The sequence below is a fragment of the Aphelocoma coerulescens genome, unplaced genomic scaffold (assembly GCF_041296385.1).
Source record: "Aphelocoma coerulescens isolate FSJ_1873_10779 unplaced genomic scaffold, UR_Acoe_1.0 HiC_scaffold_244, whole genome shotgun sequence".
Lineage (NCBI taxonomy): Eukaryota > Metazoa > Chordata > Aves > Passeriformes > Corvidae > Aphelocoma > Aphelocoma coerulescens.
This window is the reverse complement of record NW_027183589.1, coordinates 85484-98130: the sequence shown is the minus strand read 5'-3', so window position 1 is coordinate 98130 and position 12647 is coordinate 85484. Positions and strand designations below refer to the sequence as shown.

Genomic DNA, 12647 nt, shown 5'->3' with positions numbered 1-12647 from the left:
GGAAAAATCCCCCTCAGAATTCCTGGAAAGTTCCCCAGAATTCCTGGAAAAATCCCCCTCAGAATTCCTGGAAAGTTCCCCAGAATTCCTGGAAAAATCCCCTCAGAATTCCTGGAAAATTCCTGGGGAAAGTTTCCCAGAATTCCTGGAAAAATCCCGCCAGAATTCCTGGGAAAATCCCCTCAGAATTCCTGAGAAAAATCCGCCAGAATTCCTGGGAAAATCCCCCTCAGAGTTCCTGGGAAATTCCTGGGGAAAGTTTCCCAGAATTCCTGGAAAAATCCCCCAGAATTCCTGGAAAAATCCATTGGAATTCATGGAAAATTCCCCCAGAATTCCTGAGAAAAATCCACCAGAATTCCCGGGAAAAATCCCTCAGAATTCCTGGAAAGTTCCCCAGAATTCCTGGAAAATTCCTGCAGAATTCCTGGGGAAATTCCCTCCGAATTCCTGGGGAAAGTTTCCCAGAATTCCTGGAAAGTTCCGTAGAATTCCTGAGAAAAATCCGCCAGAATTCCTGGAAAAAATCCCCTCAGAATTCCTGGAAAGATTGCCCAGAATTCCTGGGAAAATCCCTCAGAATTCCTGGAAAGTTCCCCAGAATTCCTGGAAAATCCCTGGAAAATTCCCTCAGAATTCCTGGGGAAATTCCCTCAGAATTTCTGGAATTCCCCCCAAAATCGTCAGGAAATCCCAAAAATCCCCAGGAAATCCCCCCAAATCCTGAGAAAATCCCCAGGAAATCCCCCAGAATTCCTGGAAAACCCCCAAAAATCCCAGGAAATCCTGAGGGAATCCCGAAAATTCCTGGGAAATCCCAGAAAATCCTGAAAAATCCCCCAAAATCATCAGGAAATCCCAAAAACTCCCAGGAAATGCCCCCAAATCCTGAGAAAATCCCCAAAAATCCCCCAGAATTCCTGGAAAATCCCCAAAAAATCCCAGGAAATCCTGAGGGAATCCCAAAAATTCCCCCCAAATCATCAGGAAATCCCCAAAAAATCCCCAGGAAATCCCAAGGAATTCCCGAAAAACCCCCAAGGAACGGGAGCGGGATTCCGATGGAATTCCCGGAGGGCGGAATTTCGGGATGAATCCCTGGAATTTGGGGCCAAATCCGGCGGATTTGGGGATAAAAATCCCTGGAATTTCAGGTGGGGGTGGGGGGAGGGGTTGGGGTTGAAATCCCTGGAATTTGGGGATTTTTGGGGGCGGAATCCTTGGAATTTCGGCCTCTTCGAGGGTGGAACCTTTGGAATTTGGGGATCTCATCCCTGCGGAATTCCGGGCTTTTTTGGGGGGGGAATTTTGGGAATTCTGGGAATTCCAGGATGGGGGTGGGGCTGTGATGAGAACCCCCCCCCCCAGGTTCGAGGCAGCCCCGGGGGTTCCTTTTCCAGGGATTTTTCCCCAAAAAAAATTCCCCCCCCTTCCCCCCCTCCAGGCCAGGCTGGAATTCCAGGAAATCTGGGAAAATTTGGGAATTTTGGGGGGAGGAAAATTCCCCCAAAAAAATCCCCGTCTTGAGATCAATAAAATTCCTTCTTGTTGTAATTCCTCCTTTTCCTCGGCATTCCCAAGATTTTTCCCCTCCCCCCCCCCTTCAATCCATGGATTTTTCTTTTTTTTTGGGATCATCCCCCTTTTTTTTTTGGGATTTTTCTCTTTTTGGGGGAATTTTCCCGGTTTTTAGGGAAAATCGATCCCAGATTTTTCCCCCCTGTGGATCCCGGCTCGATCCCGGATTTTTTTTCTCGGGAAAATCCCCTCTGGGAAGGGGGATGGGAGGGCCTGGGGGGTTGGGAAAATATTCCCAGGAGGGGGAAAATTCCTGGGAAATCCCATGAGAGGCCCAAGAAATCCCAGGGAAACCCCAAAATCCTGAGGGAAATGGCCCAGAATTCCTGGAAAATCCCCCAAAATCCCAGGAAATGCCACAAAATCTGAGGGAATCCCGAAAATTCCTGGGGAATCCCCAAGAAATCCCAGAAAATCCTGAAAAATCCCCCCAAAATCGTCAGGAAATCCTAAAAAAATCCCCAGGAAATCCCCCCCAAATCCTGAGAAAATCCCGAAAAAAACCCCCAGAATTCCTGGAAAATTCCCGAAAATCCCAGGAAATCCTCAGGGAATCTCGAAAATTCCTGGAAAATCCCAGAAAATCCTGAAAAATCCCCCCAAATCATCAGGAAATCCTAAAAAATCCCCCAGAATTCCTGGAAAATTCCCGAAGATCCCAGGAAATCCTGAGGGAATCCCGAAAATTCCTGGAAAATCCCCCAGAATCCGCGGAAATCCCCCAAAATCCTGGAGGAATCCCGAAAATTCCTGGGAAATCCCATGAGACCCCAGGGAAATTCTGAAAAAAATCCCCCAAAAATCCCCAGGAAATCCCCCAAAAAAATCCCCAAAACACCCCCAGGAAATCCCAAGGAAATGCTGAGAAATTCCATGAAAATCCCAGGAATTCCCCCCCAAAAAAACCTGGGAAAAGCCAAAAAAAAACCTGGGAAAAAAAACCCAAAAAATGAGGAAAAGCCCCCAAAAATTGGGAAAATCCCCGAAAAATTGGGAAAATTCCCTAAAAACCTGGGAAAATCCCCTAAAAAATGGGAAAACGCAAAAAAAAAAAGGGAAAAGCCCCCAAAAAATCAGGAAAATCCCCCAAAACTGGGAAAACACCAAAAAAAAGGGAAAAGCCTCAAAAAAAGGGGAAAATCGCCCCCAAAAAAGGGAAAATCCCAAAAAAATGGGAAAATCCTGAAAAACGCCCAGGAGAACCCCTCAAAAAATGGGAAAAGCCCCGAAAATGCTGGGAAAAGCCCCCCAAAAAATGGGAAAATGCAAAAAAAATGGGAAAAGCTCCCAAAGACTGGGAAAAGCTCCCAAAAAAATGGGAAAACAAAAAATAAATGACAGGAAAATCCCCAAAAACTGGGGAAAGCCCCCCAAAAAATGGGAAAAGCCCCCAGAAAAATGGGAAATGTCCCCAAAAAACAGCAAAAGCCCCAAAAAACTGGGAAAATCGCCCCAAAAATGGGAAAAGCCCAAAAAAAAAGGGAAAACTCCCCTAAAACCTGGGAAAACCTCCCAAAAAACCGGGAAAACCTCCCAAAAACTGGGAAAAGCCCCCCCAGAAAAACGGGAAAAGCCCCCAAAAAAACAGGAAAATCTCCCAAAAAACAGGAAAAGCCAAAAAAACCCAGAAAAACCTCCAAAAATTCCAAGAAAAGCCCCCGAAAACTGGGAAAACTCCCCCGAAAAAACCAGGAAAACCTGGGAAAATCACCCAAAAAATGGGAAAACTCTTCCAAAAACTGGGAAAAACCCGAAAAAAAACCAGGAAAAGCCCCCAAACGCAGGAAAACCTCCCACAAAAACGGGAAAAACCCCCAAAAAACTGGGAAAAGCCCCCCAAAAACTGGGAAAAGCCCGAAAAAAATGGGAAAAGCCCCCAAAACACCAGGAAAAGCTCCCAAAACCTGGGAAAATCACCCAAAAAATGGGAAAACTCCCCTAAAAACTGGGAAAAACCCCAAAAATGGGAAAAGCCAAAAAAAACCCCAGGAAAAGCCCCCCAAAAATCCCAGGAAAAGCCCCCAAAAACTGGGAAAAACCTGAAAAAAAAACGGGAAAAGCCCCCCAAACCCAGGAAAACCTCCCAAAAACCCAGAAAACCCCAAAAAAAACTGGGAAAAGCCCCCCAAAAAATGGGAAAAGCCCGAAAAAAACAAGGAAAAGCCCCAAAAATCCCAGGAAAAGCCCCCAAAAACGGGGAAAAGCCAAAAAAAAACCAGGAAAAGCCCCCAAAATCCCAGGAAAAGCCCCCCAGAATCCCAGGAAAAGCCCCCAAAAACCAGGAAAAACCCCCCAAAACCAGGAAAACCTCCCAAAACCTGGGAAAATCACCCCAAAAATGGGAAAACCCTTCCAAAAACTGGGAAAACCTCCCACAAATGGGAAAACCTCCCAAAAACTGGGAAAAGCCCCAAAAAAACCCAGGAAAAGCCCAAAAAAACCAGGAAAACCTCCCAAAACCTGGGAAAACCACCCAAAAAATGGGAAAACTCCCCTAAAAACTGGGAAAAACCCGAAAAAAAAACGGGAAAAGCCTCCAAAATCCCAAGAAAAGCCCCCAAAAATCCCAAGAAAAGCCCCCAAAACCCCGGAAAACCCCCCAAAAACCCAGGAAACCACAAACCCTGGGAAACCCCCCCCCGAAATTTGGGAATCCCCCCCCCCCCAAAAGCCGGAATTCCCGGCGGTTTTTCCAAGGAAAAAGACTCGAGGCAGGGAAAAGTTGGGAATCTCCACGCTCCGATTTTTATTTCTCCTCCCGGAAAAGGCCGCGAATCCCGAGAAATTCCAGCGGAATCGCAGCTCGGAGCCGGGAATTTTCCCCGGGAAAAGCGGAAAATTCGGAACCTCCCAACGGCCAATCCGGGAATTCCGGGAATTTCTTGGATTTGGCCCCTTTTTTCCCGGATTTCGGGGCCGATCCGGTCGCTTTTTTCGACCCCCCCCCCAAATTTTTTCCATCTTCCAACCCCTCCCCCCCCTTTTTCCCGTCTCTTTCCCGGTTTTCCATCATTTTTCCCACATTTTTCCATATTTCCCCCCCCACACACAATTCCGATGTTTTTCCAGCTTTTCCGATCCTTCCCGGAAAAATTCCGGAATTCTTCGATTTTTGGGGTTTTTTTTTTTCGTCCATTTCCCGGCGAAATCTTCCCAATTCCGCCGCTTTCCCGATTTTTCCAAAAGTCTTTTCCTTCTTTTCCGGGAGAAACCACCAAAATCCCTTTCCAGCCTTAATTCCCGGGATTTTTTCCCGGGATTTTTCCCGTTTTTTCTCCGTTTTCCTTGGATTCCTTCTTTTTTTTTTTCCTTTTTTTTTTTTTTCTTTTTTTTGGAATTTATTTTTTCCTCCTTTTTTTTTTTTTTTTTCCCCTCCCCCTCCCCCCTCATTCCCATTTTTTTTTTTTTAACTCTTTTCCCCCTCGGAAAAAACGGGAAAAATCCGGATTTTTCCCATCCCATCCCCCACCCCCTCCCCAATCCTCCCCCCCCCCCCAAAAAACCCCAAAATACCGGGAAAACCAAAAAAAAAAAAAGAAGGAAAATCCCAAAAAATTCACCACGAACACGAACGGAAAATTCGGCCCCGAAAAATTCCCGAAGATTCCATGGAATTCCTGGAAAAGCTCCAGCGCTGGGGGGGGGGAGGGGGAGGGGTCGGAGCAATCCCAGTTGGGCACTGGGAGCACTGGGAGGAGGCGCGGGATGAGCGGGAATTTCCCCGTCCCGTCGTGAATTGGCCAATGAATCGCCCCCCTAATTAATCCCAGCTCGTTAATTAGCCGTGGGAATGGAGCGGGAACGAGGTGGGGCCAAACCCAAGGTTGGGGCTTGGGGTCGGCCGATCCCAGTTGGGCACTGGGAGCACTGGGAGCGCTGGGAATGCTGGGAAGGGGCCGGGAGCGTGGAACGATGGGAACTCCTCCGTGTCGCCAATTAATTCAGCCCTAATTAATTAGAGATCATTAATCAGCCACGGGAACAAGCTGGGGACAAACCCAGTGATGGATCCTTGACCCCAAAGTGGGCCACTGGGAGCACTGGGAGCACTGGGAGCACTGGGAGCACTGGGAATGGGAACCATGGAATGATGGGAACTCCTCCATGTCCCCAGCTAATTAACGAATGAATTCAGCCCTCATTAATTAGAGATCATTAATTAGCCACGGGAACGAGTTGGGGACAAACCCAGTGATGGATCCTTGACCCCAGTTGGGCACTGGGAGCACTGGGAGCACTGGGAGCACTGGGAATGCTGGAACCATGGAACGATGGGAACTCCTCCATGTCCCCAGTTAATTAACGAATGAATTCAGCCCTCATTAATTAGAGATCATTAATCAGCCACCAGGATTGAATGGGAACGAGCTGGGGACAAACCCAGTGATGGATCCTTGACCCCAGTTGGGCACTGGGAGCACTGGGAGCACTGGGAGCACCGGGAATGCTGGGAAGGGGAACCATGGAACGATGGGAACTCCTCCACGTCCCCAGCTAATTAACGAATGAATTCAGCTCTAATTAATTAGAAATCATTAATCAGCCACGGGAACGAGTTGGGGACAAACCCAATGATGGATCCTCGACCCCAAGGTGGGCACTGGGAGCGCTGGGAGCACTGGGAGCACTGGGAGCACTGGGAATGCTGGGAATTGGCCGGAACCCTGAAACACTGGAACTCCTCCATCTCCCCAATGAATCAACAAATAAACCCCCCCCCTCCTCCCCCCCCACCCCCCCCCCCTAATTAACACCACCACTAATTACCCACCGACCCCGCCGGAAACCCCGGGAACGCCCGGCCCGGGAATGCCAAAGCCCAAGGCAACTCCAACGGCGCCGGCACCACGGGCGAAGCCGGGAACGCCGGGAACGCGGCGCCCGCCCCTCCCGCGGCGAAACCTCCGGCCGGCCCCGGCAGCGGCGCCGCGGCCCGAGAGGCGCCGGCGGCTTTGGCGTCGCCGCCCTTGTCCCCGGCGTGGGTGCGCTGGTGGCGGTTGAGGTGGGAGCTGCGGCTGAAGCACTTGCCGCACTCGGGGCACTTGTAGGGCTTCTCGCCGGTGTGGACGCGCTGGTGGATGGTGAGCTCGGAGCGCTGGATGAAGCTCTTGCCGCACTCGGAGCACTGGAAGGGTTTCTCGCCCAGGTGGATGCGCTGGTGCTTGATGAGGTTGGAGGAGACGCTGAAGCACTTGCCGCACTCGCCGCAGCGGTACGGCTTCTCGCCGGTGTGCATGCGGCGGTGCTTGGTGAGGTCGGATTTTTGGATGAAGCCCTTGCCGCACTCGGGGCATTTGTAGGGTTTCTCGCCCAGGTGCGTCCGTTGGTGCTTGATGAGGTTGGAGCGGACGCCGAAGCTTTTGCCGCACTCGGGGCATTTGTAGGGTTTCTCGCCCGTGTGCATGCGCCGGTGCTTGGCCAACGCCGAGTTCTGCCCGAAGCTCTTGCCGCATTCCGGGCAGGCGTACGGCTTCTCGCCGGTCTGCGTGCCCTGATCCTTCACGGCGCCGCCGCCGCTCGGCGCCGCCGCCGCCGCCGCCGATCCCAAACTTTTCCCGCACTCGCTGCACTTCTGCTCCCGCTCCCGGCAACCCCACGGGAAGCTCATCCCGCAATCCCCGCACGGCTCCCCCGGCAGCCGGCGCCGTTTCTGGAAGCTCTTCCCGCTCTTCTTGCCGGTGCTTTTGCCGCATTTCCGGCACGGCTCCTCGTGGATTTTCCGGTGCCGCTCCAAGTGGGAGCTTTGGGAGAAGCTCTTGCCGCAATTCCCGCAGCGGAACGGTTTCTCCCCCATGTGGATGCGCCGGTGCCGATCCAGGTGGGAGCTCCAGGAAAAGCTCTTCCCGCATTCCCGGCACTCGTAGGGTTTGCCGGGAGCGTGGCCGCGCCGGTGCTGCGCCAGCGCCGCCGCGACGCCGAAACTCTTCCCGCATTCCCCGCACTTGTGGGGTTTTTCCGCCGCTTCCCGCCGGGCTTTGGGGGTTTTGGGATGGTTTTTGGAGTTTCTCGGGAAGTCCTTCCCGCACTCGCCGCATTCCGGAGGCTCCGGCGATCCCGCCCCGCACTCGGCGCAGCGCCCGGCGCCTTCGGCCGCGGCGTGGGTGCGGCGGTGCCGGTCCAGGTGGGAACTCCAGGAAAAGCTCTTCCCGCATTCCGGGCACTCGTAGGGTTTCTCTCCGGTGTGGATCCGCCGGTGCCGCTCCAAGTGGGAATTCCAGTTGAAACCTTTCCCGCAATCCCCGCATTTGTAGGGTTTCTCCTCCAGGTGAAGCTTCTGGTGCTTCACCAACCCCGAACTTCCCGGGAAGCTCTTGCCGCAAATCCCGCACTGGCACGGCGCCGCTCCGGCGTGGATCCGCTGGTGCTGGATGAACGCCGAGCCCACGCTGAAGGATTTCCCGCAATCCGGGCATTTGTAGGGGTTTTCCCCGGAATGCCGCCGCTGGTGGGTCACCAGGCTGGAGCTCAGCCGGAAGCTCTTCCCGCATTCCGGGCATTTATGGGCTCGTTCCGTCCCGCGCCGCCGTTTCGGGAAGGCCAAAGCTTTGCCGCAGTCGTGGCATCGGAAGCTCCGCGCCGGGAATTTCTTGAAGCCGCGGGGTCCGGATTTCCCCTGGCGTTTCCCCGGCGGTTTTCGGGATTGGCTTTCCGCTTTCGGAGCCTCGGCGCTGCCGGATTTGGCGCCGTCGGGGCTCGGGGGGGTTTTGGGGTTCGGGGCCGGCGGCGTTCCCGGGATTTCTGCTTTTTCCAGAGGGTCCGGGGGCGGCTCCTCCTCGTCGTTGTCGCTCGGCGAGGCCGGGGCGGCGTCTGCCGGGAAAAAAAGGGGGGTCCTGGGGAGGTTTTGGGGGGTCTCGGAGGGAGTTTTGGGGATCCTGGGAGGGTTTGGGGGTCTTCGGGGGAATTTGGGGTCTTGGAGGGGTTTTGGGGGCTCCCGGGGGGGTTTTGGGGGGGTGTTTGGGGGGTCTTGGAGGTCTTTGGGAAGTTTGGGGGGGGTCCTGGGAGTGTTTGGGGGTCTTGGGGGGGTTTTGGGGGTCCCTGGAGGGGATTTTGGGGGGGGGCCTTGGTTGGGTTGGCCAACTGGAAGAGCCCGACCCCACTCTTGGTTGCGTTGGCCAACTGGAAGAGCCCGACCCCGCTCTTGGTTGGGTTGGCCAACTGGAAAAGCCCAACCCCGTCTTGGCCAAGCCCCGTTGGCCAACTGGAAGAGTCCAACTGCCCTCTTGGCCATGTTGGCCAACTGGAAGAGCCCAACCCCGTCTTGGTTGGGTTGATCAACCCTGCTCTTGGCCACCTTGGCCAACTGGAAGAGCCCAACCCTGTCTTGGCCGCGTTGGCCAACTGGAAGAGCCCAACCCCACTCTTGGCTGCGTTGGCCAACTGGAAGAGTCCAACCCCATCTTGGTTGGGTTGATCAACCCCGCTCTTGGCCGCGTTGGCCAACTGGAAGAGCCCAACCCCACTCTTGGCCGCGTTGGCCAACTGGAAGAGCCCAACCCCATCTTGGCCAAGCCCCGTTGGCCAGCGTTGACTCACCGTTGCCCAGGCCCCGTCTCCGGTGCGATTCGGCAAAGGCGGTGATCCGTGGCCAGCTGATGGCGATCTCCTCGGCTGCCGGGAACAACCGCGCACGGATCGGACCCCGAAATCCGGGATAACCCCGCGAAGACGCTGCCGGAATCGGGGTCGGATCCGCCAGATTTTGGCGGGTTTGGGCGTTTCCGTTCCCATTTTTAAAATCCAGCCCAATTCGTTCGGACTTCCGGGCGCAAAAAAATCTGGGAATTCGATCCCGAATTAAGGGGAAATCCGAGGGAATCGGGGCTCTTACCCAAGGAAATGACGCTCTCGTAGCTCTCCTGCATCTCGTCCCGGAATTCCGAGCTTCTCCCGGAGTTTTTGGGGAATTTTCGGCGGGAGGGTCACGAATCCCTGGAATTCCAGCAGCTCCGGGTCCGATTTTGGGATCCTGGGGGGGGGAAAAAAATCCTTAAATTTGGGGGTTTTTCCATGTTTGGGTGTTTTTCGGGAATTTGGGGGAGCGGGGGGGGCGAGGAGGAATTTTGGGAAGGGACCCCCCCCCTCAAATTCCCACCTTAATTCCCACCCTAATCCCAGTTTTCCAAAGGTTGGGAAGGGTTTAAAGAAGGATTTGGGGCTTCCATGGAAGAGGAATCCAGGGAATGAAGGGGTTAAAAAAAAGGGGATTTTAAATGGAGGAGGGGGGAGGGGGGCGCCGGAATTTAAGGAAATTAAAAAAGGGGAAAAAATGGGAAAAAAGGGGAGGAAAGAGGGGGGGGGGGGGGAAAGGTGGAAAAACCCCGGGAAAATCGCGGTGGAAACAAATGGGGGGGAAAAAAACCGGGAAAGGGAAAAAAAAACCGGGAAAGGGAAAAAAATGGGAAAAATGGGAAAAATGGGAAAAATGGAGGAGGGTCTCGGCCGGGCTACGAGGACGGAGGGAAAAATGAGGATAAAAAGCATCAAAAGGCCGGGAATTTCAGGGAATTTGAGGCAATTTTAAGGAATTTGGGGGCAGGAAAAGCGCATCCGGATCCCGAAATGGGGGGCGGGGGGGAGGGGGGGAGGAAACCCGGGAATTCCAAGGGTTAAAATCCAAAGGGGGATTTCTGGGAATAACCGACCCCCCCCCCCCCCCGTTCCATCTCCATCCACACCCTCGGGGCGCGGCCGCGTGAGGATTTTTCCCATTTCCCCCCCCCCCCCCCCCCACTTCTCCTCCCCCCAAAAAATCCCGGGATTTTGAATTTAATTCCAATTTTTTTTTTTTTTTTTTTTTTTTTTTTACCTGGATGCGGAGAGGCGGCGGAACAGCGGGAAAAGGGGGCTGGGATTTGGGAAAAGGGGGGTCGGAAAAATGGGAGAGGATGAAGTGGGGGGGGGGGGGATGGGTGGATGTTGCACGTCGGCTCCGTGATCCCAGGACACACAGGAAGGGGCTGGAGCGAAAAAAAAAAAAAAACGGGATATCGGGAAAAAAAAAAGGGGGGGGGGACAGGAAAAAGAAGGGGGAGGGGGGGGGGAACCCCACGGCCACGAGCGGGAGCCCCGGGAAAAGAGGGGGAAAAAAACCGGGAAAAAACCGGGAAAAAAAACCCTCAAATCCCGGAGCGGTTTTAGGGTGGGTGGGGGATGGGGGGGGGGGGGGGAGGGGAGGGGAGGTGAGGGGGAATTTTCCGGGTTTTTTTTTTTTTTTTTGGGAATGGGGAGGGGGAGGGGTGGTGGCGCCGCCCGGCTTTGTCCCCATGGATTGGCGGGGAGGGGGTGGGGGTCGGGGAATTCCATGGAAAAGGGGGATGGGAAGTGGGGGGGGGGGTTGGGAAATGGGGGGGGGGGGGTCCCTGAATTCCTGGGAAAAATGGGAATGGGGGATCCCTAGAAATGGGGGTGGGGGTCCCTGAATTCCTGGGAAAAATGGGAATGGGGGGATCCCTAAATCCTGGGAAAAATGGGAATAGGGGGTTCTTTAATTCCTGGGAAAATGGGGGTGGGGGTCCCCTAATTTCTGGGAAAATGGGAATTGAGGGGTCCCGGAATTCCTGGGAAAATTGGGGGTGGGGGTCCCCTAATTCCTGGGAAAATGGGATTTGAGGGGTCCCTAAATTCCTGGGAAAATGGGACTTGGAGGGGTCCCTAAATTCCTGGGAAAATGGGAATGGGGGGATCCCTAGAAATGGGGGTGGGGGTCCCTGAATTCCTGGGAAAAATGGGAATGGGGGGATCCCAAATCCTGGGAAAAATGGGAATAGGGGGTTCTTTAATTCCTGGGAAAATGGGGGTGGGGGTCCCTGAATTCCTGGGAAAAATGGGGGTGGGGGTTCTTTAATTTCTGGGAAAATGGGGGTGGGGGTTCCCTAATTTCTGGGAAAAATGGGATTTGAGAGGTCCCTAAATTCCTGGGAAAATGGGATTGGGGGGTCCCTAAATTCCTGGGAAAATGGGATTGGGGGGGTCCCTAAATTTCTGGGAAAATGGGATTTGAGGGGTCCCTAAATTCCTGGGAAGATGGGATTTGGAGGGGTCCTGGAATTCCTGGGAAAATGGGAATGGGGGGATCCCTAGAAATGGGGGTGGGGGTCCCTGAATTCCTGGGAAAAATGGGAATGGGGGGATCCCTAAATCCTGGGAAAAATGGGAATAGGGGGTTCTTTAATTCCTGGGAAAATGGGGGTGGGGGTCCCTAGATTCCTGGGAAAATGGGGGTGGGGGTTCTTTAATTTCTGGGAAAATGGGGGTGGGGGTCCCTGAATTCCTGGGGAAAATGGGATTTGAGGGGTCCCTGAATTCCTGGGAAAAATGGGATTGGGGGGTCCCTAAATTCCTGGGAAAATGGGATTTGGAGGGGTCCCTAAATTCCTGGGAAAATGGGACTTGGAGGGGTCCCTAAATTCCTGGGAAAATGGGAATGGGGGGATCCCTAGAAATGGGGGTGGGGGTCCCTGAATTCCTGGGAAAAATGGGAATGGGGGGATCCCTAAATCCTGGGGAAAATGGGAATTGGGGGTTCTTTAATTCCTGGGAAAATGGGGGTGGGGGTCCCTGAATTCCTGGGAAAAATGGGGGTGGGGGTTCCCTAATTTCTGGGAAAATGGGAATTGAGGGGTCTCTAAATTCCTGGGAAAATGGGATTTGGAGGGGTCCCTAAATTCCTGGGAAAATGGGAATGGGAGGATCCTTAGAAATGGGGGTGGGGGACCCTGAATTCCTGGGAAAAATGGGAATGGGGGGATCCCAAAATTCCTGGGAAAAAGGGAATCGGGGGTTCCCTAATTCCTGGGAAAAATGGGATTTGAGGGATCCCTAAATTCCTGGGAAAAATGGGGGCGGGGTTTCCCTAATTCCTGGGAAAATGGGAATTGGAGGGGTCCCTAAATTCCTGGGAAAAATGGGTGTGGGGGTTCCCTAAATTCCTGGGAAAATGGGGGCGGGGTTTCCCTAAATTCCTGGGAAAATGGGATTTGGAGGGATCCCTAAATTCCCGGGAAAAGCGGGAATGTGGAGCGAGGGCGGGGAGGAGCTGGAATTTTAGGGGCTGGAATTTCTGGGGAGGG

The 12647-nt window shown here is 53.5% G+C and overlaps 1 protein-coding gene across 1 annotated transcript; it reads right to left on the bottom strand.

Moving 5' to 3' along the window:
• Positions 1-6337: 6337 nt before the first annotated feature.
• On the bottom strand, positions 6338-10457 carry LOC138101348 (zinc finger protein 665-like). The gene is made up of 4 exons (XM_068999145.1): positions 10385-10457; positions 9407-9544; positions 9112-9186; positions 6338-8385 (listed from the first exon to the last, which is right to left on the bottom strand). Exons 2-4 carry the CDS (start codon positions 9438-9440, stop codon positions 6338-6340), a joined length of 2157 nt encoding a protein of 718 aa, XP_068855246.1. The 5' UTR covers positions 9441-9544; positions 10385-10457.
• Positions 10458-12647: the final 2190 nt, after the last annotated feature.